Here is a 25,280-nt window from a genome sequence, read left to right on the forward strand (position 1 = left end):
AATAAAGTGGCATTGAACATGAATAGTACTAAAGGTTTTATTCGAGAGGGGTCTTCATCTGTACAGTGACCCACCTAAAATACAAAGCTATTAAAACAATCAAACCTTACAAACTGCAATTGATTCTTTTTCTGAAACAAAATGAGAGAAATGAAAGGAGATGAAAGAAACAATTTGTGAAGCATTATGTTGGCATGGGTGGCCTTATGGGAACCCGTGGTGGTGGGACTGGCGGCCTGGGTGGCATCGGTGGTGCTCTCTGGAACCCAAAGGGAGGAGGGCGAGGTGGGGCAGCGCCGTAGCCCGGAGGGGGCATGGGAGGGGGCGGAGGTCCTCTCATACCGGGCGGCATAGGGTGACCTGAGACAGAAGGGCAGCCAATGTGTGAAAAAACATGAGATCAGCGAGGAAGGGGCAGTTTTTGGACGTACCCATGGGAGGTCCGTAGGGAGCTCGGGAAGGCATGCCCATGGGGGGTGGCGGAGGCATGCCAGGAGGGAGCGGCGCACGGGCTTGACTGGACCCCGGGGGAGCAGGAGGTGGGGGCACCATGCCGGGAGGCGCTGGAGGGGGCATGGGCATCTGAGGCAGACCTGAGGAATGCAAATGGACAAAAACTGCTGTGAAAGGAGAAAAGTCCACTTCAAATGATGATTCAGAACTAATTTAAATATGAATCAGGGTGACTTTACCTCCATGCATGGAACCGTGCGGGAAGGGCGGCGGTCCGGGAGGGTGGCCGCCCACCTGCGCCTGATGACTGTGATGCATCGCCATACCGTGGGGCATGCCCGACATGGCGCCCGGCGGCGGCATTGGGGGAAAGACGCCGGGAGGCGGCATCCCACCCGGCATGCCCATGGCCGCGTGTCCCAATGTGGTCAACACGGGCGGCTGAACGGCCTGCGGAGGCGGCGCGTCGGCAAACAGCTGGTGGGGCCGGTCAGCCTGCGAAAGCGGGTTCTGGGCGGCCAGCAGCCGCTCAGCGGCTGACCCGTGTCGCTCACCCTTGGAGTCCTTCTTGAAGGCGTAGGAGACGGTGATGGGCCGGTTACACAGGTACTGGCCATTCATGGCCTCGATGGCGGCATCGGACGCGTCAAAGCTGGCGAAGTTGATGAAGGCGTAGCCTTTGGAGTTGCCCGTGTCAGGGTCACGCATGATCTTGGGTGTCTGCAGGATCACCCCAAAGGCGCTGAAGGTGTCGTAGAGCAGCTTCTCGTCGATCTCAGAGTCCAGGTTGCCGATGAAGATGTTGGCGCCCACGTCCAGGTTCTTGTTGTGTGCTGAAGCCTTGTTGACGCGGATGGGCTTGCCGTAAAGTTTGATCATGTTCATGATTTTGATGGCATAATCTGCATCTTCTTCGCTCAGGAACTCTACAAAGCCATATCCTAAAACGAAGGAGCTAATCAACTCGTGCAAGGTGATTCATCTATCAGTTGCTTTGTCAATTAAATTGATTATTCGCAAATTACAGATAGACAGGGGTTCTCGGTAGTTACTAGTTGCATCCACGCATTTTCTTTCCAGTATTTGTGCATACCTTGGTGTTGGCCTGTCACCCTGTCTTTTGGCATATGTGTGTTGACAACAGGGCCGGCTTGCAGGAAAAGCTCCCATAATAATGGTTCGGCCACTTTCTCATCCAGCCCGCCAACATACACCGTGGCATCTGTAAGATTCAGAAAAATAAAATGTATTTTAATAAATGTCTGTGTACGTTGCATTAAAGGTAGAAGATTTCAATAAATATATGACTAAGTCAGATGAACCTACATAATAGACGATTAAATCAGCTATCAATCTAACGTGCAAATTAAATTCTGTTTTTCAAATAAGACGTTTAGAACAAATAAATAGACATAATTGAGCTTTTTCTCTTGCCGTACTTCATTCCCAAGCCTCTCTATGCGCTAACTAGCCTGCTAGGCTAACCGCATCCGTTAGCACGTATCTGACTGATTTACACCCAAAAAGATTCATCGGAGAAAATTACAAACTATTGTATTTGATAGCATGTAAAGGTTTATTAGACAACACATCGGATAAAATGGAAGAATGAGCAAAGTGTGGAGTTAGGACGACAGTACAGCACATGCTTGCTAGCTACAATAGCGCCGCAATGGAAACGAACGGAGGAGAGTATCTTAATGGACGTAAAACAGCTGTAAAAAGCTACATATAGTAAAAATACAGTTTACTACAAATATCTTGCAAAGGCGTGATTGAATTACCTTGATTTCTTTCGGAAATTGGTCCCGCTGCCATGTTGAATGAACAACGCAGTGGGGAACCGCTTGAAGAAAGCCCCGCCTTTTCCGGATACGTATGCGGAAGTTAACACGTCATTTAAAAAAAGAATAATTCTCTGAACACTCATAAATGAATATTTCTACAAAATTGCGACACGATTAATTTGCGAAATATGATGTGGTTTTGGACCGTTTGGGCTCCACGTTGGCCATTTCGAATTTAATGAAATTTCATTGAGTTTTTTTTTTTTTTATTAATTTGCAGCATTATCTCTTTAATAACAACGGAAAATAGCCCAAGATTTAAAAATGACAAGTGTGCACATAGCAATAAAGGTCACCTGATCAAAAGTTAACGTTGTATTACATTTGAAAGAAATAAAAACATGTATCATCTTGCGTTTTATTATATATAAATCTACTAAATGTATAAACAGTGAATACAAAAATTCGCATAGAAAATACACACAACGATGACTTTGTGAAATCCTTGAGAAACCAATACTGTTCGGTTAAAACATATTAGAAACACCATGCACCAAAGGCAAAAAAATACAGCGGATATAGAAAAGTCAACACGCCTAGTCAGGTAAATAAATGTGAAACCTAAAACCTGTACCTTTTGTTCAGAGGGGAAGAATACAGACATTGTGACTGCATAAGTGTGCACACCCTCTTGGGATGTGTCTGCTTTCAGAATGAACCATTCACATTCAAACTTTTGCGTGTGCTCAGATAATCAAAGGTTAGATGGTCTCCTGACATTTTTTGTGGTCTCATCACAGCAACAAGCCATGACCCACCAGGGGCGTCTGGACTTCTCATATCCCGCATTTAATACAAGAACAAAAGCTGCGTTAAAAGAAATGTGATAGAAATGGTTGAAGTAACATATCTCCTTCTTACATAGACATACTGTATTTTATATAAGACAATACAATCATCATAAAGTGAAAGGCAAGGCCGGGCATAAATATGGGAGCAGTGTTCTCAAGAGTGAGCATCGCATCATGTGAATGGTCTATTGTTTGCCATTTTCACCCTTTTCTGCACAAACTAAAATCACTGAAGGGATTAAACATACCTCTGAGTGGTTGTAAGGATGATTAAATCCTTCCTAATCTAATGTTGTGCACCACGAGAGGGAAACGACTTTAGCGCTCATGCTACCAATTTATTTCGTCGTGTCGACTTACTGAGGCCTGCGAATTCAATTCCTTTGTTGTTTTTGACACGCAGACGATATGAGGTTCAAATTAGCGGGGAAATGTATTATGTCACATTTGTAGCAGAAATAAGGTCCTAGTTGTACCGCGATGGGATTCCGAAACACACCGTTACACCTGAGCTGCCTTCAGAGCGACTGAAATAATACAAAAGAATCACAACAATGTCATTTTCATGCATAATACTGCCAAGCCTCCTCTGTGTACTGTTTCAGTCATAATAAAAGGCTTAGTGAACTTGCAGCTGTTTTAGACAAGACATGTCAGCTCCAGCCAGCTGGTTGGCCAATTTGACAAAAAAGGTAAACGTTGTTAGGCACCAAAAAAAGTAAACAAGACTTTGAGCTTGTTTGTGGCTGGATGTGCTTCGGGAATAATCCTCAGGAAGTGTTACCTGAGGATTTGTTTAGTGCGAGGGAAGCGTGGCGGCGTTGGCGACGTTCAGCTGGCCCACGGCTAACATCAGGATGTCCTTCTTCTCCTTGTAGAAGCGTAGCTCGCGGCCGGCCAGCCGCGCCTCCTCCAGCTCGCGCTCGGTGGCCGCCAGCTCTCGGGAAACGGTGCCCGCCACGCTTTGCTCGCGGTTCACCCAGTCAGCTGCCATCTGCGTGCGCATGTCGTCGTCCAGCGCCCGATGCGAATAGTGAGCTAGCACTTCCTGCGAGATGGACAAAAAAAAAACTCAAGTTCAACTCGATTAGCGATTACCCAAATTGTGGTTGTGCAATTTTCTGTGTCATGTGAGAAGCGATGTGTGGGAAAAAGCTGCAAGCGCGAAAATTGAAGGCATGCGGGATTGACTACCTGACGGGAACATTGGCGTTCCCTCATGGCTTTCAGGCTTCCGTTCCAGTGGAGGAGCTGAAAGACGGTCATCAGCTCCTGAAAGATGAACACACACGCAGTTGTCTTTTATTATGAGCAATTTCACAAGGCTCTTGATACGCCCTCCCCCCCCACAACTGTTTAAGAGTCTTAGTACCTGAAATTCCAACATTGATTTGCCTTTGTTGGATTCCAGCATGAAGCGGAACGCCCCGATTCCCGTATTGGGGTTGTCGGCTTCTTCCCTATTTCCCTGTGAGAGACGCCGCATTATTAGGATCTGAATTTAATTCGGGGGGTGAATTAAAGTTGGATTTACATTGAAAGATGCCAAGGCCTCGCTGACGCTCTTTTCGATGAAGTCGTTGGTGATGCGTCGTGACGGGTGTTCGTTGAAAACGGAATTCATCAGGGCGATCTTAGCGGCGCTACGTCGGGCTTCGGCTTTGGTGGGACAAAACTGTGAAAATAAATCAATACGACAGTGAGGTCGGAATTTAAGCGTTTGCTTTGAAACGCCGAGGCTCCGTACTTGGAAGCTTCCGAAGCAGCTGCCTCCCGGGAGGCTCACGTAGCAGACGTACGGCGGGCTGCTGGACGCTACCATCTCGTACACCACCAGCGCTCCGTTGCGTAAATCGGCGCCGCGGCTTAGCTTCATCTGCCAGAACTCCTGCAAGGCCTCCACCACGTTCACTGCACACCAGACAAGGAAGCTGCCTCAACATAAGTAGCTCAAGTTCACTTTGGAATTGCTTTTTTTTCTTCTTCTTCTTCATAACACAAAATTTTGCACTTGGTTCCTTCATGAGGGTGTGGCGCAGGAATAGGCGCATCTCCAGATTATTTAAAAGAATGCAAAAGTCAGCAAAAAAAAAAAAACAGTCATAAAAATGTTTTGGATGGGCCCAGCACCATGATATGATAGTGCTGTCAAAAGTGACTAATGTTGCAGTGGCGACGCGGTGCAAACGTGGGCGGTCCGCTTCCTTTTGGATCCAGCATCGAGTACTTGGCTAGATGACATCGGAGGATTCGCTCCGTAAATCACGGTGTCGCCCAGAGGACTATTCCCAAGCCTGTAATGATGATCCATATCCCTGTTATTATAATTATTATTAGTCAGTAGTTTGAGTAGTATGTTTGTTTACAGTCACTGGACGCTTCATTAGGTACACCTGCAGTGACGATGCAATGCGGCTCCTCGTAAAAATAAAACCACAGTCAACACATGAAACAAAAATAATGTGCGACGTTGAAAAAAATAATAGACAAAAATAATAAAATGATAACAGTATCATTTCTGTTTTACGCAACTGATGTGTCTTGGTCTAAATAACTAACAGCTTATTGATCTTTAATGTAATCCCTTTTTAAGATTTAGTAGTTAATCCTATAATGAATTGGAACACATGTTACACTGACTTCGAAATGGACTTAAAATGAGCAAAATTCAGATGTAGCTAAAAAAGTTATTGAGAATAAAGGGCACTTTTTCAAGGATATTACAGCCAAAATTAAGTTAGTTTGACTTTGATATTATGGTACAACTAATGAAGACTGAGGAAATGTACTGAAATAAAAGTATGCATTGGATTTTAGAATCATAGTAGAGGAGAAGGAAAAGTTGAGTTAGTTTACATTTAAAGATGGGACACACTTCCTCTAGTGGTATGCAAAAGAATCGCTGAATTAAAAACAGACTAACAGAGTAAGTTTAACTGTTTAAACTTTATATTCATCCAATATGGGACATTTTTAAAGGAAGTATTGCACATTTTATTTGGTGTCAAAACTTTGCAATTATTTCACCCTCTAAAGGTTAAATTATCCATAAAGTGTGAAAAAGGTATTAAAAAAAAGTGCTTACCTCGACCGTAACCCTGCGTGTGTTTTGCAAAACTGCGGACCACCGCCTCCACCGCCTCCTTCAACACCGCCGGGTTCCCCGGGTTAGAGTGGCCGGCGGTGGGGAGACCCAGGCCGATTCCTCCGTACAGGCTGTGGAGCTGCAGCGGCGGCGGTGGTGGCGGAGGCCCCGAGCAAGCGGCCAGAGACGGTGGTGACGGCATCAACGGAGGGATGGGCACCGTCACCCCGGGCCGGAGAGACGACGAGGCGGAGGAGGATCGGAGCGTCCCGCCGACGGTCGGCCCCGAACCGAAGCCGATACCCGGTTGCAGCCGCTGAGGGCGGATATGGATCGGGAGTGTGTGAGATTCCATCCTTCAAATTGCAACGGTTGAAATGGATCCGGATGCAATCGGTACCGAGCAAACTGACGGTCGGCTATGGGCTCCCAAAAAAAAAAAAAAAAAAGAAAGAATTAAACTGAATTCAGCTGGGTTTTGTCCGCCCACAAACCCGAACTGTACTTGACTGTTGTTCTGGTCTGCATCCTGCCTGCCTGTTTGGACTGCCAGTCAAGTTGCCTTCAGGGACAACACGTAAAACCTAAAGCTCTAGCAAACAAACAATCTATACGAACTCTTTTCTTACAAATTTCACCGAACAAAATTAAAAGTTACACATCAGATTCATTACGTGTATTACTTTATACAATATTTTGTGATTTTACAACAAAGAAAACTTTTAATTGACATTAAAAGTTTGATTGTTCGATTTTTGTGTATGACTTGAAGGCAGCACTGGAAAGTCAGAAATATTAGGCCAAGAAATTTGAGCCCCCTCTTGTTCCTTCCAGTCTGGCCTGCAAATGTGCCTCCTTCACCGTAACTCTACACAATGCCCCATATTTTCATTTATCACGCTTTATCACAACGTGACAATAGAAGATGAAGATAATGGCGGTCAACCTTTAAGACAACCAACTTCATAATGGGAAAAACAGGAGGAAATGGGACCTGCCCCCCCCCCCTACCTCGCTCCCCCATGTCTCGTATAAATGTTCATTCTTTCTGTGGTCTGGTAGAAGGCCAGAGAAGGAAAGATGGAACATTGTTTTAAGGAGATCCACATTGCGATAGAGATGATGTCATTGCTCATATTTGGTTCTTCCACTCTGTCCTCCATTTTGGCTATGTTTTGGAAATTCAGTCCCCTGTGACAGTTTGAATGAACAAGGTGAAATTTAAGCACAATGTCAATCATGAGTCGACGTGCTAAAAGGTCTGAAAAGTTATTAAAGTGGCAAAAGTATGCATCAAATGTAAAACCGATGGAGCCGTGGTATATCGTATTTGTTAATAACCACAGTTTATTGTCTTTTTAGGGACATTTTGTTCGCTTGTTGTCAGTCTGAATTTGGCACAATCGATGAAAAGCATGCATGATAGAAATATTCAATGTTTAACTACATGACAATATGGAAGAAAAAAAAAATCAACACTCAGAGATGCTGATTGTTAGCATTTTGTTGAACGGTTTTGTTCTGACCAGCCAGTCAGACGCCCCTACCCCAAAAAAAAAAAAAAACCATGCCGCGCATTCCCACAATTCCCAACATCTGTCTTTCATTAAGAAATTTCAACACACAAAGAGGGATTTATCGCCAGGGGTTTTATTTACGAGCACACATGGGCTCCTGGCGATGAATAAAAAAGAAATAGCAAGAGGACGGGCGGGAGTGTGATCGATAATTAATGACTTTTTTTTACAGAGCCATAAAGATAAAGAAAGACGACACCTGGCAAGCAAAGGTAGAAGGTTTGCATCCACATGCTCCTCTAGTCAGTCACTCATATCGCATTATATAATTAAGATTAAGGTGAGGAGGACCATTTCAAACATTGGAGGCTAATATTTATTTTATTATTACTGTACTTTGAAGAAACTAATGAATGGATAATTTGTGATTATTATTTTTTTTTGGACTAGTATCGGTGGCTGGTATTGGCAGCTTCGACGAGACCGATACCTTAAAATTTGGTCGGGAATAGCCTTGATACATTTGGAAGAATAATAATATGAATAAATTATAAAAATTAAATATAAATAATATTAAAGAATAATAAATACATAAATACATAAAAGTCCAATTAACAAAAAAATTGATTAAGGGCACCAGTCGGGAAATTATATATTGTGTTTTCCAGGAAGCTTACGTAGCAGTACTAAATGTCCTGCATCATCGTTTACCCACAAGTCATCAAGAGTTTGCTTCAGTCAACATGATAAGACAACTCTGCGCAACGCACGCAAACACACCGACGCAGTTGGACTTTGGGTTCACTTTAGCCAAGTGGAGCTCGCAGCAGCAAGGGTCACAATAATGTTTTGTCAGCGCCGCAACCTGTCCAATTGCATTCCGATATCTAGATCTCAGCCAATCACGATCAGGATCGCACACTGCTACCCCGACTATAAGAAAGGCTCCAAACGGGCAAGGAGCCACCATCATCCGGTCCGAATCCTCCTGTACCACAGGTATGTTCTATCCTGCACATTAAGATTGTTTTATAAATTGTAAATATTCAAATAAGATGCCTGAAAATCTTTTCTAGGTCTCACCCAAACTGCAACCATGAAACTCATCATCGCCGCCCTTGTTGTGATCGCACTGGCTCAAGGTAGGGGAAGATTTTCAAGCTAATATCACGACGCAACCTTTCTACACTCGCTAAAAAAAAACCTGCCGTTTCCACAGGGAGCCTTGCCGCCGATGCTACTTCTGAGCTGGAAGTTCTCAGCCAGAAATTCGAGGAGATCAAGAACAAGATGACCGAGGAGCTGACCAAGCTGATCAACACTCAGGAGTTGAGCAGCCAGGCCCTGTGAGTTACACACCCCTTCAGACAATATTCAACAACCTGCCGTAAATTTTGAGGAGGCGCTTATGATATGCTTTTGTGTCGTAGGGCTTTCCTGGAGCAGCAGAGGAACCAGTTTGAGCCCATGGTGGCCCAGGTCCAGGAGCAGATGAGGGCAGCGTCCACCAACATGCAGGAGCAGATGGAGCCCATGGCCACCAGCATCCAGACACAAATGCAGCCCATAGTGCAGAAGTTCCAGGAGCAAATGGAAGCCATCCTCAAGCAGTTGACCGAGCAGGCCAAAGCCCTGACCAACTAAAAAGTCAAAAAGGGAATCTGTAGCCATGGACTGACTCCCTTTTGGACTCCACATGTGTTTCCATACCTTTGTGATATGGACGATTTCATCTCCAAAACCAAAGATGTGCAATAAAATCTTGAAACACAGCAGCGTGTGTATCGATGTGTTTTTTTTTTTCCAACCAATAGGAGCAGGGGGAAAAAAAAAATCACAGGAAATGGACACCTTTCCTCATTTTTTCCCCTTGAGATAATTTCTTTTCATGGATCAAAACTGACGCTTGGTTTTTACTGACGGTAAGATGGAAGCGTCAATTTGTTTGTGGGAGAGATGTTTATTTGACTTGGCCATTTGAGCAAAAGTAAATAGAAAAAAAATACGGGCAGTCAAATTAAAGTGGCTCTTGGTACAGCTCAAACATTTCAAATGAGTACAAATATATATAAAACGGCACAAAAGACTCACTTTAAAACCCCTTCATAGAAAAATATTTCAATGTTGTCATTTCATTTGGCTAATAAAATTTATTGACGTTTTTCTTCATATTTGATTTGCTATTTTATGGTTTGTATACTTGTAGGATTTTTTTTCTGTTGTATTCGGAATTTTTTTTTTTTTTTTACATTTGCTTGTATTCTCCTACTTTTTGTTTACTTATATTCCGTTTTTTTAAAAATGTTTACTTTTATTTTGATACTTTAGTTTTTCCTCTTATCTGTTTTCTGTTTGCTTGGGGGTGTTTCGCTCAGATCCTTCACTTCCTGCCATCATAACTTGAGGACATCCTCACTGAAAATGAGGAAAATATAAAGCACCTTCCACATATGATAATTTCACACGATGCCTTTTTTTTTTTTTTTTTTTACCTCGGGTGGGATTTGTGGAGCATCAGTAAACCTTCTGGGACGACTCCTTGGCCTGATGCGCCTGAAGGACGGCCACGGCCTCGTCCACCTACAACAAACAATTTGTGAGCTCATTTTGGTGTGTGCCAGGCATTTAAGAGCTTCTCACCTTTGAACTGAGAGATTCCGGGGACTCCAGCATGTGGAGGAGTTCCGAGTTGTCGATCTCCAACAACATGCCGGTGATCTTCCCTGCCAGGTCTTGATGCATGTTCTGGATGAGAGGGAACAAACACTCACCTGGAAGAGAAAGAGAATGCTCATTAAATTTTATGTTCCTCAGTGACTCCAGGGGTTGAATTTTCTATGTCCTAAATGGAGATTTCCATCTGCAGACTTGATCATGTAGGCTTACCCAGCATCTGCTTCTGTTCCAGTGGTGGAGCAGAAGCCAGCACGGAGGCCGTCAGAGTCTTCGGAGTATGGCCAGAAGGCTGAGTAAGCAAAAAAGAAGTAGGAAATTAACTATATATGGATGTAGCAATTTTGTCTCAAGTCAAGTCAAGTCACTTACCTGCGTAGGCTGCATGTGGTTGGAAGAGCTTTGGATTCCCGAGGCATACTTGTACTGAGGAACCACGCACACGGGGGACAGCGGGGAATCGGGTCGGGGACTCAGACTCTGGGAGGCTGTAAGGACATCTATTTAGAAGGAAGTTGTACTTTTGGGAGGATTTAGGAATGAATGAGGACCGACCAGCACATTCGCCGGGCATGCCGCGGGCCCCCCAGGAGGCCGGCCGCCCAGAAGCATAATTGGGCGGGCTAGTTCGGGCGGCGCCGGGGATGTTCTGGTAGTCTGCGCGATATGAACCGGAGCAAGGCATGAATTCTGATTAGCTGATGAACGACAAGGCAGCCACTGTGCTTGTCGTAAGCGGATACCTCCCGTGGCCCAGCGAGGGCTTGGACACAGTTGGGCCACCTGGGCGGCCGGCGGAAAGTAAGAGCTGTTGCGGTTCTGCGCCTGAGGAACGGGCGCTATGAAGTAAGCCGGGGGTGGCCCGGCCTGGTAAGGGCTGATGACCTGGTTGGCCACGGGCCTCGTGTTGGTCATACGTTGGATGTACTGGCGGGTCAGATAGGCCTGGCGTTCCTCCTTCCTCTGGGCCAGCGCCACGTACAGCGGTTTGGTAGCCACGATGCGGCCGTTCATCTCCGCCACCGCTTTGCTGGCCTCCTCCGAAGACGAGAAGCAGACAAAGCCGAAGCCTTTGCTGCGCTCGCCTTGCGTCATTACCTGGATATTTTCAGCTGAGTCAGCAGGCTGGCAAGGCGTGGAAAAAAAGGGCCGCGGCGGTACCTTGACGCTGGTTATGGCTCCGAAGGGCGCAAATTCTTTACGTAGGGATTCGTCGTCAATGCTGTCGTCGAGGTTCTTCACGTACAAGTTGACACCCTGGAGGGGCAAAATTGGATCTGGTCACTCCATAACATTTGTGTTTAAGAAAGTGTTTGGTTAGTTCCAAACTGACCTGGTAGCGCGAGATGCGATCTTGTTTCATCTGCTCAAACATGCGCTTGAGCTCGGCCTGGCGCTCCACTTTCTTTTGGGCGCGGCTGACGTAGATCATCCTGCCGTGGAACTCCTTCCCGTTCATCTCCTCCACCGCCTAATCGTAACAAATAGATTAATTGACATACCGCCATCTCTTGCAACTCCTATTTTGGTTTTACCTTCTGGGCATCCTCGTGCCTGGCGAAGCTGACAAAGCCGAAGCCTCGACACGAGCCGTGTTCGTCCATCATCACGCGGACGCTGGTGGTGTTTCCTAGGCGACACACAGGAACAGTACAGGAACCAGCCAGGGAGCTCACAAAAAGAAATGTCACCAACTTGCGGGAGGAACCGACTGACCGTAGGTCCTGAAGATATCCCTCAACATGTTATCGTCTACGTCATCGCCAAAGTTTTTCACGTAGACATTGGTAAACTCCTTGACTCGGACCGCCAACTCGGCCTCGCGCTCTTTGCGGGATTTGAAGTGGCCCACAAATCTGTTGAAATGGAGATCAAATAGAAAAAGTCAGCAGTCGTCTTTTCACAACATAACCTCCGACCTGCCACCATTTCAAGTGCCTGGAACTGACACCAAATAATTTTTGCAAACGAAATAACATACATTTTTCTGTCCTTAATAATTTTGCCGTTCATCTCCACAATGGCTCTCTCGCCCGCCTCCTGAGTTTCAAAGTGCACAAAGCCGTAGCCCTTCGAGCCGTTCTCATCGCAGACCACCTACAGCAGAGGCAAAGTGTTGTTCAACACTCTGAATATCCAATTAGAAATTAAAACCATGCAAAATTGGCACTTTGATGAACATCTACAAAAACATTTCTACCTTGACCCCTGAATTTAATTTCTACAGGGGAATGAAATATTTGTTACCCTTTAAGGGGCGTGGCCTAGAAGCTGAATCTGAGTTGCATTCAATTGTTTGTCACGTTCGATTTAAAGTTTGTTGGCGACTGTTTGGAATTGTTTATAATACCTTGCCAGACAGGATGTTGCCAAAGAAGGAGAAAATGTCGTACAGGACGTTGTTGTCGATGGAGCGATCCAAGTTCTTGATGAAGATGTTCCCCACCCCGCTCTTCCTTAACGAAGGGTCCCGTTGCCACCACATAATTCGCATGGGTTGGCCCTTGATCAGCTCAAAGTTCATCGTATCCAGCGCATGTTCGGCTGTGGGAAGCAAATACAAATAAATCTGGTTTATATTAAAAAGTCATTGAGTTAAATGAGGTATGGAGACCACTGGGTTAGTCATTTAGTGCTTAGCAAGACTTTTTGTAAAAAGCTCAATTAGTCTAGGGTTGGGGTGAGACTCAAATGTGGAATCTGTCAACTGTGAAGCTCACTAAAAGTGCAGGAATGGATGATTGTGTTCTTATGTCTTTGCTCTTATTTACCGTCTGCAAGCTGCTGGAAGTTGACGCACGCATATCCCAGCGAGCACCCAGTCATCATGTCTCGGCATACGCGAATGGACAAAATGATTCCCACTCGACTCAATCGTTCATAAAGGATGGCTTCTGTCACATCCGCGTGCAAGTCGCCTACATATAGTGCGGCCATGGTTGGCCAAAAATAAAAATGAATTCTTTTCTGTTATTAATTCCTCGGGCTAGGGAGAAAAAGGTTTTGTCAGGGCTTTAACAAAATAATCACTATTTATATATATATATTAAAATAAACATAAAATCACATAAAATGAAGCAACACAGATTTCTAAGGGGGCTGTGGCTCCCCCCTAACCCCGGTGAATTACCGAACCCCGCAGGGGTTATGTGAAAGCACCGACGAGCTCTTGTATCTATATATTTTTTATTTATTTACTTATTCCAAGTTGTCAAGGCTCACCGGTTCCATGTGACTGACGCGCGTCAAAAACGTCATATAAAAAGAAAAAAAATCACCTCACCGTGGATTGAGCACAATTGGCACTTTATTACATCATGAAAAAGTAACAGAAAGACGTACGGGATAATAGCCTGGACGTCACGTCTCGTACTTTCGTTTCAAACGCATTTCCGGGACGCAAAAATGAGATTTTAACAGTAGTTACAATATTAGGGAGAACCGCGCGCCTTAAAAAAGGTCAATTAATACGCTTTGGCGGGGGTATAGTTATTCATTTTTGTGGAAGGTTTTTTTTTTTGTATAAAGGTCAAATAATACGATTTGGCGGGCGTATAGTTATTCATTTTGGTGGAAGGTGTTTTTTTTTGCACATTCTGAGAGCAAATCAATAAAATAAACATGACTGGGTGCATTTATGTACAAAACGGTCCCCATAATCAAGTGTGGCGGCTTTAAGGAATCACAAAGATTTGGCAAGTTTACAATTGACAAAGATTGCCAAAATACCCTAAAACTCTCCAAAGAAGCAGACACACACCAGATTACAGACAGTCCAGTTTTGCTACTACTTGCAATTTAGCTGTTCGCCGAAATGAGATTCACTTATACTTGGGTTTTAGCGACATCTAGTGGCCATTTGGTAGAACGTCGTTTGATTCTCTCCCATCTGTAATTTTATTGGCATTTCTTCAATAATACCAAGTTAAAATTTAGCGTTATCTTTGAAAACGTACACATTTGAAGTACTATTTGACAAAATGCTTTATGTTACAGTTACCTCACGATTAAATATAATATAATCATATTGTAACATATGTACATTTTGACATAACATTCTAAATAAGATTTTCTTGTCTTAATTGTCTTACCACATTTCATAAACAATCTTTTCCTCAGATCAGCTGCAGAGGTGTTGATGTGAAAGTCTGCGTAGTGATTGCAGTCATGTGAACACAAAAGCAGAACACGTGTAGCACAACATACTTGGATTTAATGTTTTAATTGGTCTCACATGAAAGCACATAACCAAATAACGTACTTTGAGAGTGCTACCTGCAACATGTTTCAAATCCTGCATCCCATTTTTTTTTTGAAATTTCCATAGTTGTTTTTTTTACCCACCATTGATTAGAAGAAACCAGCACTAATTTGTGTCGACTAAATGGTCCAAAACGCTGTTTCCTAGTTACTTAGCAAATTAGCATCAACTTTGACTTCCAAAAACGGACGGCGCAAACGCTTCACCTGGTTCAAGCTAAATCCTAAGCAAAATCAAATTTAAAAAAAATAAAATAAGTGCCAATTTCAAAGCACACCTACCTCTCACGCCACACTACGAGAAACGCATACATTCCTGGGGTCAAAGAGGGAATAAAATACACACAAATAGGTCATACAAAATAAACACCTTGATAGAAAAAGTAGCAAAACAAAGTTACAGTATCAGGCCGTTTTTTTGTTTTGTTAAAAAGGCAAAGTATGCAGGATATAAACTGAAGAAAATGGCAGCGGGATGGAACGTAACTGTCACATCCAAAAAAAAAAGAAAAATGTTGGACAAAAAAAAAAAAAAAAGTCCATTCACGCAAAGAACTTTAGTAAGTATGCTACTCGAGCGCATCTAGAACCCACTGAGCCAGTGTGACGCATGTACCTTCCGTAAAAAGTAACAACGGGGGCGACGTGAAAACGACAAACGTTGACCACGGCTTAACCACTAATTTTGTCAGATGAAACCTGGATTTGTGTGCGTGTAAACCGGACAAGTATCAGACCTGGATGATCCTTTTTGTTTCAGTTGATGTGTTTCAAAGGTTTTTTTTTTGTTTTTTGCGGACCCAAGTGTCACACTAGTTCAAGTAAAAACATACAAAGTATCAAAATATAGTTTGAGGTTGGTTTTTGTCCTGTAACAGTGGCAGCTTGCTACCATAAACTACGGTCTAATTTGGAACTTTAAAAAAAAAAAAAAAAAAAGGGGGGATACATAGGGACTTAACTAAAAACATTGTTTGACACATTGAGTAATGCTCATTCAAAAATAAAAATCAGTGGAGGTGTTCTTTCGATGAACATACTGTACTTTACACGCTGTGAGCGGAGCGTAAACATACATATATGTGCATGTATGGGCACACGCACGAGCACACACACACACACAACTTAGGCTGGTGAGAGGTAATAATTAAAAAAAAAAAAACGTATTTTTTTTTCTTTTGTTTTTCATCTTACAGAGGAGTTTAGTTCTTGTCTGCTGCCTCTGCCGGCGCATCCGCTGGGGCTTCCGTCTCGTCGCTGTCTGCCTGTACGTCGGACATCCACAGCTGCCATTGAGAAGAAAAAAAAAAAAAAAATGGAATAAAATACACAAAAGCGCTGAGCCAGGGTCAAATACAGCAGCTCATGACACACACGTTGGGAAATGGGACGTTGCTCGCAGCCACACCCTCGAATCTTATGAGTCACCGCTATGCTTGTGAGCCCAAGTTGGCTACCAATGTTACTATCTGACAAGATTTATTACACACAAGCAGGAGGAAGCTCACATAAAAAAAAAAAAAAAGAAAATCAGAAGATTTCTTTAGATGTTAATCAGTAGGCAGATAAATTCCCGCCTATGAGAAAGCTTAGTAAGCTTCACTAAAAGAAAAAAAAGTCGAGGACACAGCGACGAGGCGACTCACAGTCAGATTGTCACGGAGCAGCTGCATGATCAAGGTGCTGTCTTTGTGCGAGTCGCTGCTGAGCGAGTCCAGCTGGCCGAGGGCGTCGTCAAAGGCCTGCAAAGAGAGTCGGCCCAGCGTTTAAACAGTCATCTTTGGCATCGGAAAATACAATTGACGAGGTTCAATACTTTTTTGGCGAGGTTGCAGGCCTCTGCGGGCGAGTTGTCAATCTCGTAGTAGAAAACGGAAAAGTTGAGTGCCAGGCCCAGGCGGATGGGATGAGTGGGCTGCATGTCGCTATAGCTGATGTCCAAGGCATCCTGGTAGGATTTTTTGGAGTTTTCGATGATTTCTGTCGGGAGGGTGCAAGGCAAGAGCTAAATTGAGACCATCCCAATTCTGCATTCCAAGTACTGGAAAGTCTTTTTTTTTTTTGTCCTTGACTGAGCCAAGCTTGGACATTTGACTCACCGGCCTTCTCGGTCCCAGAGGCCACCTCCGCCAGGTAGCGATAGTAATCGCCCTTCATCTTCAGGTAGAAGACCTTGCTGTCGGCAGCAGAAGCTTTGGGAATCAGATGATTGTTGAGCAGGTCCTGTTAGACAGAAAACATTTTTGTCATGATAATAATGCTGGTTAACAGACTAGAATATTGCTACGCAAATCAAATAACTTTAGGGACACTTAGAATCATCTCTGATGAAAGTATGAGTGTTACTAACCAGAACTTCGTTACAGATGTCGTTGAGCTCCTTCTCGATCTTCACCCTGTACTCTTTGGCCAAGCTGGCCTTGCTGCTGTCCTCCGACTTCTGCTCTATGCTGGACACCACCCTCCACGAGGACCTTCGGGCTCCCACCACGTTCTTGTAGGCAACTGAGAGCAGGTTGCGGTCCTCGTTGGACAGCTCATCATCCTTGCTCTTCGTCACCTCCTTCATGGCCGCCGCCATGTCATCGTAGCGCTCGGCCTGCTCTGCCAGTCTGGCTTTCTGCACCAGGGTCTCCCTGTCCGACATGGCTTCTGCGTTGGCTGCAAGCGTGTGTTCGAGATGACAAAGGAGGTGAGGTTGACAGATTTTGGTTTCTTGCTTTTTACAAGTAACAAAGACACTCTGTACCATCCATGAACAACCCAGGCAACCATGGCGGCATCTTAGGGGTGTTCCAGAAAGAACACGCACAAGAAAAACTGGAATAGGAGGTCGAACCAAAAATAGCTTCCATAGAAAAACATAAATGGACCGAGATAGTGAACTTTAAAATTCAAAAGGTGCACTGCAGCACTAAGCAAATCTCAATGGAATGTTACCAAAGACCCCGCTAAGATTTAACCCTCGTTTTAATAGTCATCTGTTTGTTTCATTTGTTTCTAAATTCAATATATCCTCAGGGATGGTTGACTGACAGATAAAATTATCAAGTGGCACAACCACGAGTGAGGACCTTTTCTCAAAATGGTAGCCGTCATTTAAGAACAGGTAAAAACATGTACCTTATGCAAAAGTAAGCCCCCGGAGGGTCTCCCCCCTGCTCTCTTTTACCAGCTTTAAAGAAATGAGACGCAGTCTTACCGTGTGACTCGAAAAGGCCGTTTTAGAAAATGAACATTTACAATCAAAATGGCACTAACTCGCTTGTGAGTCACATCCACCTGCGCCCTTCTGTGGAATGTCGGCTAACCAGGTTTGGCATACACACCTGCACCCGAAAGAAATACACACCCAAGCCACTAGTCTAATATGGAATGTAAAAATCGGAGCATTTAAAACATTACGCGGGGAGGGGTTCTTGTGAGAATTCATTTTGTGCTGGTGGGACGTGGAAATGAACGGAGACTAGCTTGCAGAGTCGCTAGTCGCTAGTGAACGCCCTTTTTCCCCCCTTCGGCTTCCCGGAAAACATGCCCGAAAAAAAAAGAGTCGTAGTTGGGTTAAGTCGATCGTTACAGATCGGTCGTTTCAAGGTCAATTGAATGCACATGAAAAATCGTCATTTGCGAATAATAGGAAGGAAACGAAGCCGTGTAACGCGGTCGCATGAGCCAGCCAAACAATGAGCGAGCATCACCACCGCGGTTCTCCATTCAAGCGAGCCAGAGCCGGAACCCTCCCCCCGCTAGCCCTGACTGCATTTTCACGACCCCGCCCGGCATCGACGGAGAAATGGCCCAGCCGTCGGTGCGCTGGAGCGGGGACTTCCCCCCCGCTTTTCCACTGCGACTAACCTGTGGTGGTCGTTAAAATGGAGCTTGTGTCTTATTTCCTGACTCCCGATTCCTGATTCCCGGGACGCACAGCTGATGATGGCTCGCTCGTTCGTTCGTTCGCTCGTGCTTCGGCTCGTCCACGGGGTTTCCCTCCAATCAAAGTCGAAACAGCAGGGTCGCGCTGGGACCGGTGACGTCACCACCCGGTTGCCAGGGCAACTGCAGAAAGGAGGGGAAAATGGCGATACAATGAGGAATATGCTGAAACATTTTATGAATATATATTATACAGAAAGTGGGTGGGCATTTTTTAAACTATATAAAAATATTTCTTTTTCTGTTTTGACTTTGTGTCATTCCAGCGTCCTTTTGTTTTTTTTTAAATATTATTTCCTTTGCTCATTGTATCCATCACATCAATTTGTTCATGAATCCTAACTTTATCTCAAACCTACATTTCTGCATTCTTTCCTCTATCCTCTTCTTGTCATACCTGTTTTTAATAATTCAACCTTACATCCTTTTGTTGCTCAAACCTGCTTTTGTTCTCATTTCCTTCCTGAACCTCCCTTTCTATATCTGTCTTCCAATTTTCTCCCCTCAGATCCACATGTCACAGATTTGAAGCAGCAAATGCGAGAAAAATCTTTGATGAAAGCTTCCTAAGTGACTAACGTGGGAACTGTGCTCCATTCATTGGGTTTTGCCAGTGACGTTTTGGGTGGGGTTTCAAGTTTCACCATGTCAGCGGCTGCGGGAAGGAAACTTCCTTGAACTGCCTTTTAAAAAAAAAAAAGAATGCACTCACAAAAGCTGTTACCACAACAACTTCCCGAGCCTGAATTTGAACGTTGAGAACGGGATTGTGCAGTTGCCACAAGGCTGTGTCTGGAAATAGATGACCTATAACTGCTGGGAATTTATTCTTTCACCTCATTAATCCAGCTAATTTCATTTCGTGTCACTTTTTTTTTTTTTTTACACATCCTTGCCTTCAATACAGAACCCAGCCAAAGCCTGGGGCTTCGCTGATTTGACTAATGTAGGAATAAATTCAACCAAGAGGCCGATGTACCACAAAGTAAAATTTAATAAAACACTATAATACAGTGAGCATACATTCCAGTTCCTGACACTTCCCTGTAAATTGTTAAATCTTTGCTTTTTTTTTTTGCTTTTTTTTTTTTTTTAGTAGCAGCCTGGCCAGTTAGTGACGAGCCAATATTGAGGTTTAGTATTAGCGAGGTGAGACGAATACAGTGTTAAACAATGACACGTGTGAGCACTATGACCCCTCTTACGACGGAAGTCATTGAAACCACGTGCACGCCCCCCAAACCAGGTCGAACCCCGGCCCAAGAGCAGCGCCCGGGGGGGGAAAACAAAATAACCGTCACAAAATTTACAATGATGGATCAGCAGACAATTATTTCATGTGCAGGACACATCAAGAAGTCTTCATTTGTCGCCGGGCGGCAAATCAAACCTACAGGTTCATTTACTTTTCATTTGGCGACATCACTCTTAATGTTTTAAATAAAAAAGAATCAAGAAGAGTGCAGAGCTGGTACAAGAGGAACCTCACCGAACCGAAGTAGTCATTTTCCAAGTGAGAGAGAAGGGCAAAGAGTGGTGGACACTTTGTTTTTATGCTTCCACGCCTTCCAGCTCAGGGGGGAGAGGTGATTTGGGATGCTTGCTCTCAAAGTGCTGCTTGAAGGTTTTGGGGTCAGGCATCTGGGACTGTGTGGAAGAGAAACACAGACCACATTACTGCAGAAACTGCCAATAGTAAACACTGAGAAAATATGACTTAAAGTTCATGTTAAGTTAAAATACAACCCAGTCACCCAGTTAAAAAAAAACTCAATTAAATGTATACACTTACCCGGCACACGGCACAGGTGAAGACGAGCGCTGCCTTGGCCGCGGTCTTCTGGTCGTGCCCCTTAGCCTTCTTCATCTCGGCCTGCTTCTTGGCGTTCTTCTGTTGCGACTGGATCTTCTGATGTCCGCGGGCCATGGTGATCAAATCTAAATAATAAAATGTGAAATTTGAATCACTTGTTTTGACCTACACAAGCTTTAGATTTTTGAATGATCCATTGAGGAACATAAGGGGAAATTGGGCTAACAATCTGATGGTCAACCACAACGTGCTCTTATAAATACGTGAATGGGGTTATACATACGATTTTTAGATCTCAACATTTCTTCAAATGTAATGTCCGATATTGCTTAAATATTGACAATTTGGCAAAAAGGGACAGTGGTTGTAACCTGGATTAGCATTCCAGCTAGCAAGTCCCCCCTCATTAGGACACGCAGTGGGCATTGGCTTAGTGCTAGTTAGCAACCTCAGCACGCCAATTTTATCCTATTTTTTTATCTTACGGAAATGTTTTGAACTTACCTCGTAAAAGTAGTATGGGAGTCGTACTTGTTCCAACGAACCCGAAACAAAAAATGTGACAGATGCTAAATTCACACTGAGAAGATGACGTCACTGGTAGATTCAAAGACTATCGTAAACACAAGTGTTTGGGATCCAATCATCCACAAATTAACGAAAGAAAAAAAGGAAATCATCATTATCCGATTAACTCTTCTCCTTAAATCCTTATAATGAATCAGGGGTGCACATGGATGTTAAAGTCTGTTTTTAGTCTGAAAATATACCACTTCAGTATGTTAACGATCTGTAGCTTTTGGGGAAATCCCACATTCTCAAAACAAAATAATATGATGATGTATTACCTTATCTCCACTTCTGCCTGTTTTAAATAGTTCTCTTAATATAAGGGTGCCATTGTGTACACAATGTGGTGGCGTCGTCGCTCCGATTTTCTGCCAGGTTACCAAACGCGTTTGGTTCCGTTTGTATTGAGCTTTCTGGGATACCGTACGCACGCCAGTTCACCGAGCACCTCTTCTGGTGACTATTCGCCGTGTTTTGAGTAAGTATTGCAAACATTTTCAAGTACTCTATTTTCTGTTTACATGTAAATATGTAGGAGCGTCATTACGTCACGGGCTCCTTGAGTTTATTTGTTGCTCGCTAGCTAGCTAGCTAGCTAGCTATCGTAGAACAATTAGGTAGTAGATTGGCCATAAATTTCAGAAGTCAAAAGACATTTAAAGTGGAGTGGGTGCAGTACAACATGTAGCCCACAGAGGGCGCTAATGCTCTATAGTTGAGCATTCTATTACTGTTTCGGTCCTTTCATAGTTTGTGATATTCGATGTTAGATCAAGTGTGATAAATAGAAGAGTTTATCATTAAAGCTGCCAAGGAAATAGTATAACGAAAAAGAACAAATTCATTAAAAAAAACATTTAAAACATGTAAACATGCATGTCAGGCGTAGAGCTGATTGCTCACACAAATCCATTACATGTGTTGGCGCATGTGGGAATTCACACATTAAAAGGGCAGCTATGTTCTCTTAATAGAATGAATTGATATGAATGAATAAAATTGAAAAACCTTTTGTGTCAATTAAAGCGACTCGTAACTTTTTTTTTTTTTGCTTACTTGACAGGATTGTGGAGGTTTGGGCCCCAGAGGTGCAGCCGACAGCACATTTGGAAAGGATGGCAACCTGCAATTGGAACGTAATGTGAGTGAGTATGCATGTTGTCCTTGAAGAGCTGATGTGTGATGTCACATTGCACCTCGAGGTGGCTGCGAGTGCAACCACCTCTCCTGTCACTTTAATAGCACACAAACGCCACCAGGTGGAAGGTGAGCACATGCAAACATCTGACATCACTCATTGGGCCAAAACCTAAGTGCCAGGTGCTGCTGCACAACTTCATCATCAAACACCTCTCAATGTGTTTTTAATGATATTGATGCAAATCGTTAGTCAGAAATATACATTTGATTCATGTTGAACTAACTTTGTTTGCATCAGTGTCATTGAAAAACACAACCAAAAATGTGTGATCAAGATGTTATGCAATACCTGGCACCTAGTTTTTGTCCCATGAGAGATGTGATGTCTGACTGGGTCAAAACCTAAGTGCCAGGTACTGTACAACTTCATCATTATACACCTCTCATTAATGCAAACCAAGTTAATCAGAAATGTACGTTTTATTAATATTGAACTAATTTGGTTTGCATCAGTGTCATGGAAAAACACGTCCAAAAGTGTGTGGTGATGGTACTGTGCAGTACCTGGCACTTGGGTTTTGTCCCAGTGAGAGATGTCAGCTGTTTGCATGTGCTCACCTTCCCCCTGGTGGCAATTGTGTCATTAGAAGTGACTCCATACCTGAGCTCATCAAACACTTAAGCTGATTCCATGCAAGGCTTGTCGTCAAAGTTTGTGTGCAACTAAATTAGTCCCACACAAACATTGACTGCTTAAAAGTTTCAAACTGCTTTTCTGTCCAATAAATGAATCAACTGGAATGCAAGTCTTTGTGTTTTTCAGAGCAAATTCGCTTCACTCATTTGAAGTTTTTCATGCTTGGTGGTTGCTGCAATGGCACTTAGGTTTTGGAAGGTAGTTTTCAGTCTTGAAGTGAGTGTTGGCCTTCTGTCACTGCCATGGACACAAGTCTTTGACTGTTAGCCTGCATCTCGCATGACTCACAGTGGTTGCAATTGAATTGCTGTCACTTGATTGTCTATGTGAAGCCCTTTGAGACTGCTTGTGATTTAGGGCTATACAAATAAACTTGACTTGACTCTACCTGTGAAGAAAAGGAACATTGACAGACTCAAATTTAAGTTAACTGTTTTTATTTTTAACTGTAGACCAAAACCTTGCGCTGAAGACTTTGGGTCATTTGTGCACGAGTAACAGGAGGACGAACTTCTGAAATGTTGCAAAGACTCTACTGGACGGCCACACCTGCAAACCAAGAGAACAGTCAGGTTGATTTGAAAGTTTCAACGCTGATAATGGATAGCCTTGAATACCTTTGGCACAGTTTGGAAGAATTTCTTGGCCCAGCAGGTGGAGGGTCTTTCTCCTACTGGAAGCTGCATGCACTGAGAGAAAGGAAAAAGGTTAGTGTTCTTAACATGCCATGGTGCTAAATGTTTGCTAAGTTTTGTCACCAGTCACCATGTTGGGCAGGAGGTTTATCATGACTCCTCGTTTCTTGATTGTCTCCACCCGCACCACCTGAAAAAATAAATAAAAAACGGCTTAAGCATATTGATTTGTCCAGTTTGTCATTCAAGGATAAAACCTGGAGAGTTTACTTCAGTCAATCCATGCAGGTCCTTTGGCTCCACCTGGTGGACAAAACGGGAAGAATACACATGCTTAATTGGTCTAATTGTTCATGTATGAAAGTGTGCTTGTGTGTTTCACCATTAGAGAATACAGGTGCAGCTCTGGACTTCTCTCCAGTCAGTTTGTTGGCCTGAAAGACACAGTAACGTTACAACTTGTCTAGTGTTAAGTTTTCAGTCATTGTTCAGCATGACTATACCTGCAAACGTCTCATCGGACAGTAAGTCGGCCATTTTGACACCTGCAGACAAAAGAAAAAAAGGTTAGTTTTATAATAAATATCCAAATAGAAACGGAATTTTTGCCTTTTATTGCTGTTAATCTGGTTCATCTGCGCCAGAAACGAGATTAGATTCAGTTGATTAAAAGGGTTTAAGTGTGAATCCACTTTATTCAGCTCATTTGGAGGAGTCGCACCTGTAGACAGAGGAGACAATTAATGCGCATGCAGCAAAATATTTGATTCATCCTGTTGTGAATTTATGCAAACGTTTTGTCTTACCTTCGGCAAAACGACGTTCGATGCAATTATGGTCGTAGAAGACGTTAAATGCCAACGCTAGAGCAACTTTTTTAGCTTGCATGTTAGCAAGGCGTAAGCACGTCCAAACGCTGAAAGAGAGATTAAAAGCAGTTAGTTTTAAAAGGCTATAAAAAAAGTGAAAAGTTACCTTGTCGAAGTCTTCAACGCTGCATGCAGTGGAAAAGCGTGTGGCGCAGCAGGTGGACCAGCACGACGTGACTCTTGTCAGAGAAAGCAAGAGAATGATTGTCGCGTTTGTGACGTCTTAAATAGTATTTTTGTGATGACGTCATTAACAAGCATAAGAGGGGAAAAAAATAAAATAAAAGTTCACATGGTAAGACACAGAGATCGAAATTACGTTTCCCACCGTCCCACGGTGACTAGACACATCACACAACACATACAAGCAAATAGCACAGAGTAAAAAAAATATAGATAAGAGCGATGAATAAGTAATAAGCAAATGCCTGAAATAAACAATAAATAAATAGACAAATAAGAGGAGCAAAATGGAGCAAGCGTGCATACATAGCCAGAATCTAGCGCAAAAGTACGCTCATGATCTTGAATCGGGAAATATATGTTTACATTCATCTGCTGTTCATTATTTAATCACAGGTATCTACTGCAAATTCTTATTTTGTTTGTAGTTTTCGTCATGTCTGTTGTTTATGTTGTCTATGTATTGATTAATTCAAAATGTTCAAGTTATATAATTGCTGCATATCTTTTTTTTTTAACCTCATGTGCAGTCCACTCTTCAGTGTGGATACTGCTTGGAATTGAGGGATCAATGTATCGATTTTGAACTGCCACTGGATGTAACCCTCTATCAAATTAAATTTGAATTTTAGGTTCTGTGCACATTTATACATTTGTGCTTGAAACTGTTAGACATGTTCATTCTGCAAATGGAAAACTTGTCTATGCTATGAAACTGTTGAATATAGAGATTTTTTGTTTTTTAAGTGCACAAGGCAGCCTTATCCTTGTCAATTTGAATATGAACCAGCATTCATGATAGGTTTGACTTTTA

At 43.3% G+C, this 25,280-nt stretch overlaps 6 protein-coding genes and 1 long non-coding RNA gene across 15 annotated transcripts; 2 read left to right on the plus strand and 5 right to left on the minus strand.

The window, feature by feature from the left end:
- Positions 1–19: 19 nt before the first annotated feature.
- Positions 20–2,366, minus strand: sf3b4 (splicing factor 3b, subunit 4). The gene is made up of 5 exons (XM_085901105.1): positions 2,238–2,366; positions 1,547–1,675; positions 693–1,394; positions 432–593; positions 20–360 (listed from the first exon to the last, which is right to left on the minus strand). Exons 1-5 carry the CDS (start codon positions 2,269–2,271, stop codon positions 185–187), a joined length of 1,203 nt encoding a protein of 400 aa, XP_085757231.1. The 5' UTR covers positions 2,272–2,366; the 3' UTR covers positions 20–184.
- Positions 2,367–2,497: 131 nt separating this feature from the next.
- Positions 2,498–7,167, minus strand: lix1l (limb and CNS expressed 1 like). The gene is made up of 6 exons (XM_085901106.1): positions 6,177–7,167; positions 4,839–5,002; positions 4,626–4,766; positions 4,464–4,559; positions 4,286–4,363; positions 2,498–4,139 (listed from the first exon to the last, which is right to left on the minus strand). Exons 1-6 carry the CDS (start codon positions 6,529–6,531, stop codon positions 3,888–3,890), a joined length of 1,086 nt encoding a protein of 361 aa, XP_085757232.1. The 5' UTR covers positions 6,532–7,167; the 3' UTR covers positions 2,498–3,887.
- A 1,423-nt stretch (positions 7,168–8,590) lies between these two features.
- LOC147041040 (type-4 ice-structuring protein-like) lies at positions 8,591–9,465 on the plus strand. The gene is made up of 4 exons (XM_085901111.1): positions 8,591–8,692; positions 8,770–8,835; positions 8,913–9,039; positions 9,124–9,465. The coding sequence occupies exons 2-4, from the start codon at positions 8,790–8,792 to the stop codon at positions 9,335–9,337; spliced, it is 387 nt and encodes a 128-aa protein (XP_085757237.1). The 5' UTR covers positions 8,591–8,692; positions 8,770–8,789; the 3' UTR covers positions 9,338–9,465.
- Positions 9,466–9,633: 168 nt separating this feature from the next.
- On the minus strand, positions 9,634–15,906 carry LOC147041041 (polyadenylate-binding protein 1-like). Of its 2 annotated transcripts, XM_085901104.1 has the most exons (15): positions 15,821–15,906; positions 14,458–14,514; positions 12,717–12,910; positions 12,348–12,463; positions 12,083–12,222; positions 11,902–11,996; positions 11,700–11,837; positions 11,528–11,623; positions 11,110–11,464; positions 10,922–11,023; positions 10,739–10,854; positions 10,580–10,658; positions 10,334–10,464; positions 10,186–10,273; positions 9,634–10,108 (listed from the first exon to the last, which is right to left on the minus strand). In XM_085901104.1, exons 1-14 carry the CDS (start codon positions 15,858–15,860, stop codon positions 10,208–10,210), a joined length of 1,725 nt encoding a protein of 574 aa, XP_085757230.1. In that variant the 5' UTR covers positions 15,861–15,906; the 3' UTR covers positions 9,634–10,108; positions 10,186–10,207. The 2 variants fall into 2 exon arrangements, with proteins under 2 accessions (XP_085757230.1, XP_085757229.1); XM_085901103.1 differs by lacking the exons at positions 14,458–14,514; positions 15,821–15,906 and adding an exon at positions 13,138–13,593.
- Positions 14,573–18,632, minus strand: LOC147041042 (14-3-3 protein zeta-like). 3 transcript variants are annotated; one of them, XM_085901107.1, is made up of 6 exons: positions 18,482–18,632; positions 16,977–17,287; positions 16,726–16,849; positions 16,443–16,606; positions 16,273–16,368; positions 14,573–15,912 (listed from the first exon to the last, which is right to left on the minus strand). In XM_085901107.1, exons 2-6 carry the CDS (start codon positions 17,271–17,273, stop codon positions 15,829–15,831), a joined length of 765 nt encoding a protein of 254 aa, XP_085757233.1. In that variant the 5' UTR covers positions 17,274–17,287; positions 18,482–18,632; the 3' UTR covers positions 14,573–15,828. The 3 variants fall into 3 exon arrangements, with proteins under 3 accessions (XP_085757233.1, XP_085757234.1, XP_085757235.1); XM_085901108.1 differs by lacking the exon at positions 18,482–18,632 and adding an exon at positions 17,829–18,371; XM_085901109.1 differs by lacking the exon at positions 18,482–18,632 and adding an exon at positions 17,750–17,772.
- Positions 18,539–24,480, minus strand: znf706 (zinc finger protein 706). 6 transcript variants are annotated; one of them, XR_015062964.1, is made up of 13 exons: positions 24,390–24,480; positions 24,221–24,330; positions 24,024–24,135; positions 23,918–23,959; positions 23,797–23,848; positions 23,685–23,717; positions 23,545–23,604; positions 23,397–23,468; positions 23,240–23,328; positions 21,999–22,065; positions 20,352–20,497; positions 20,049–20,206; positions 18,539–18,682 (listed from the first exon to the last, which is right to left on the minus strand). XR_015062964.1 is itself a non-coding variant. In XM_085901112.1 (12 exons), the coding sequence occupies exons 9-12, from the start codon at positions 23,261–23,263 to the stop codon at positions 20,111–20,113; spliced, it is 333 nt and encodes a 110-aa protein (XP_085757238.1). In that variant the 5' UTR covers positions 23,264–23,328; positions 23,397–23,468; positions 23,545–23,604; positions 23,685–23,717; positions 23,797–23,848; positions 23,918–23,959; positions 24,024–24,135; positions 24,221–24,330; positions 24,390–24,480; the 3' UTR covers positions 19,536–20,110. The 6 variants fall into 6 exon arrangements, 5 of the variants coding, with proteins under 5 accessions (XP_085757238.1, XP_085757239.1, XP_085757242.1 ...); XM_085901112.1 differs by lacking the exon at positions 18,539–18,682 and having other exon boundaries at positions 19,536–20,206; XM_085901113.1 differs by lacking the exon at positions 18,539–18,682 and having other exon boundaries at positions 19,536–20,206; positions 23,672–23,717.
- On the plus strand, positions 21,306–25,092 carry LOC147041044 (uncharacterized). Its single transcript, XR_015062965.1, has 3 exons — positions 21,306–21,420; positions 22,006–22,083; positions 23,232–25,092. It is a non-coding gene; the product is annotated as an uncharacterized LOC147041044 (long non-coding RNA).
- The last annotated feature ends 188 nt before the right edge of the window (positions 25,093–25,280 follow it).

The sequence above is a fragment of the Syngnathus leptorhynchus genome, chromosome 20, assembly GCF_054491065.1.
Source record: "Syngnathus leptorhynchus isolate UIUO chromosome 20, UIUO_Slep, whole genome shotgun sequence".
Taxonomy (NCBI): domain Eukaryota; kingdom Metazoa; phylum Chordata; class Actinopteri; order Syngnathiformes; family Syngnathidae; genus Syngnathus; species Syngnathus leptorhynchus.

What these genes read in the sequence shown, in the direction of transcription:
- LOC147041041 (XM_085901103.1), bottom strand. Translation starts at nt 13,303, where the DNA reads ATGGCCGCACTATATGTAGGCGACTTGCACGCGGATGTGACAGAAGCC. An exon ending in CTTCCAGCAGCTTGCAGACG is followed by an intron (nt 12,911 to 13,137) that starts GTAAATAAGAGC and finishes TGCTTCCCACAG; the next exon opens with CCGAACATGCGCTGGATACG. An exon ending in GGCACGAGGATGCCCAGAAG is followed by an intron (nt 11,838 to 11,901) that starts GTAAAACCAAAA and finishes TGTTACGATTAG; the next exon opens with GCGGTGGAGGAGATGAACGG.
- LOC147041040 (XM_085901111.1), top strand. Translation starts at nt 8,790, where the DNA reads ATGAAACTCATCATCGCCGCCCTTGTTGTGATCGCACTGGCTCAAG. An exon ending in TGTGATCGCACTGGCTCAAG is followed by an intron (nt 8,836 to 8,912) that starts GTAGGGGAAGAT and finishes CCGTTTCCACAG; the next exon opens with GGAGCCTTGCCGCCGATGCT. An exon ending in GAGTTGAGCAGCCAGGCCCT is followed by an intron (nt 9,040 to 9,123) that starts GTGAGTTACACA and finishes TTTGTGTCGTAG; the next exon opens with GGCTTTCCTGGAGCAGCAGA.
- znf706 (XM_085901112.1), bottom strand. Translation starts at nt 23,263, where the DNA reads ATGACCCAAAGTCTTCAGCGCAAG. An exon ending in CCCAAAGTCTTCAGCGCAAG is followed by an intron (nt 22,066 to 23,239) that starts GTTTTGGTCTAC and finishes TTCCAATTGCAG; the next exon opens with GTTGCCATCCTTTCCAAATG. An exon ending in TCACCTGTGCCGTGTGCCGG is followed by an intron (nt 20,207 to 20,351) that starts GTAAGTGTATAC and finishes TCTTCCACACAG; the next exon opens with TCCCAGATGCCTGACCCCAA.
- LOC147041042 (XM_085901107.1), bottom strand. Translation starts at nt 17,273, where the DNA reads ATGTCGGACAGGGAGACCCTGGTGCAGAAAGCCAGACTGGCAGAGCAG. An exon ending in CCTGCAACCTCGCCAAAAAA is followed by an intron (nt 16,369 to 16,442) that starts GTATTGAACCTC and finishes CTCTCTTTGCAG; the next exon opens with GCCTTTGACGACGCCCTCGG. An exon ending in TGCTCCGTGACAATCTGACT is followed by an intron (nt 15,913 to 16,272) that starts GTGAGTCGCCTC and finishes TCTCAATGGCAG; the next exon opens with CTGTGGATGTCCGACGTACA.
- sf3b4 (XM_085901105.1), bottom strand. Translation starts at nt 2,271, where the DNA reads ATGGCAGCGGGACCAATTTCCGAAAGAAATCAAG. An exon ending in GGTGACAGGCCAACACCAAG is followed by an intron (nt 1,395 to 1,546) that starts GTATGCACAAAT and finishes CCTTCGTTTTAG; the next exon opens with GATATGGCTTTGTAGAGTTC. An exon ending in TCCCTACGGACCTCCCATGG is followed by an intron (nt 361 to 431) that starts GTACGTCCAAAA and finishes CTTCTGTCTCAG; the next exon opens with GTCACCCTATGCCGCCCGGT.
- lix1l (XM_085901106.1), bottom strand. Translation starts at nt 6,531, where the DNA reads ATGGAATCTCACACACTCCCGATCCATATCCGCCCTCAGCGGCTGCAA. An exon ending in AGGCCTTGGCATCTTTCAAT is followed by an intron (nt 4,560 to 4,625) that starts GTAAATCCAACT and finishes CGTCTCTCACAG; the next exon opens with GGAAATAGGGAAGAAGCCGA. An exon ending in AATCAATGTTGGAATTTCAG is followed by an intron (nt 4,364 to 4,463) that starts GTACTAAGACTC and finishes TTCATCTTTCAG; the next exon opens with GAGCTGATGACCGTCTTTCA.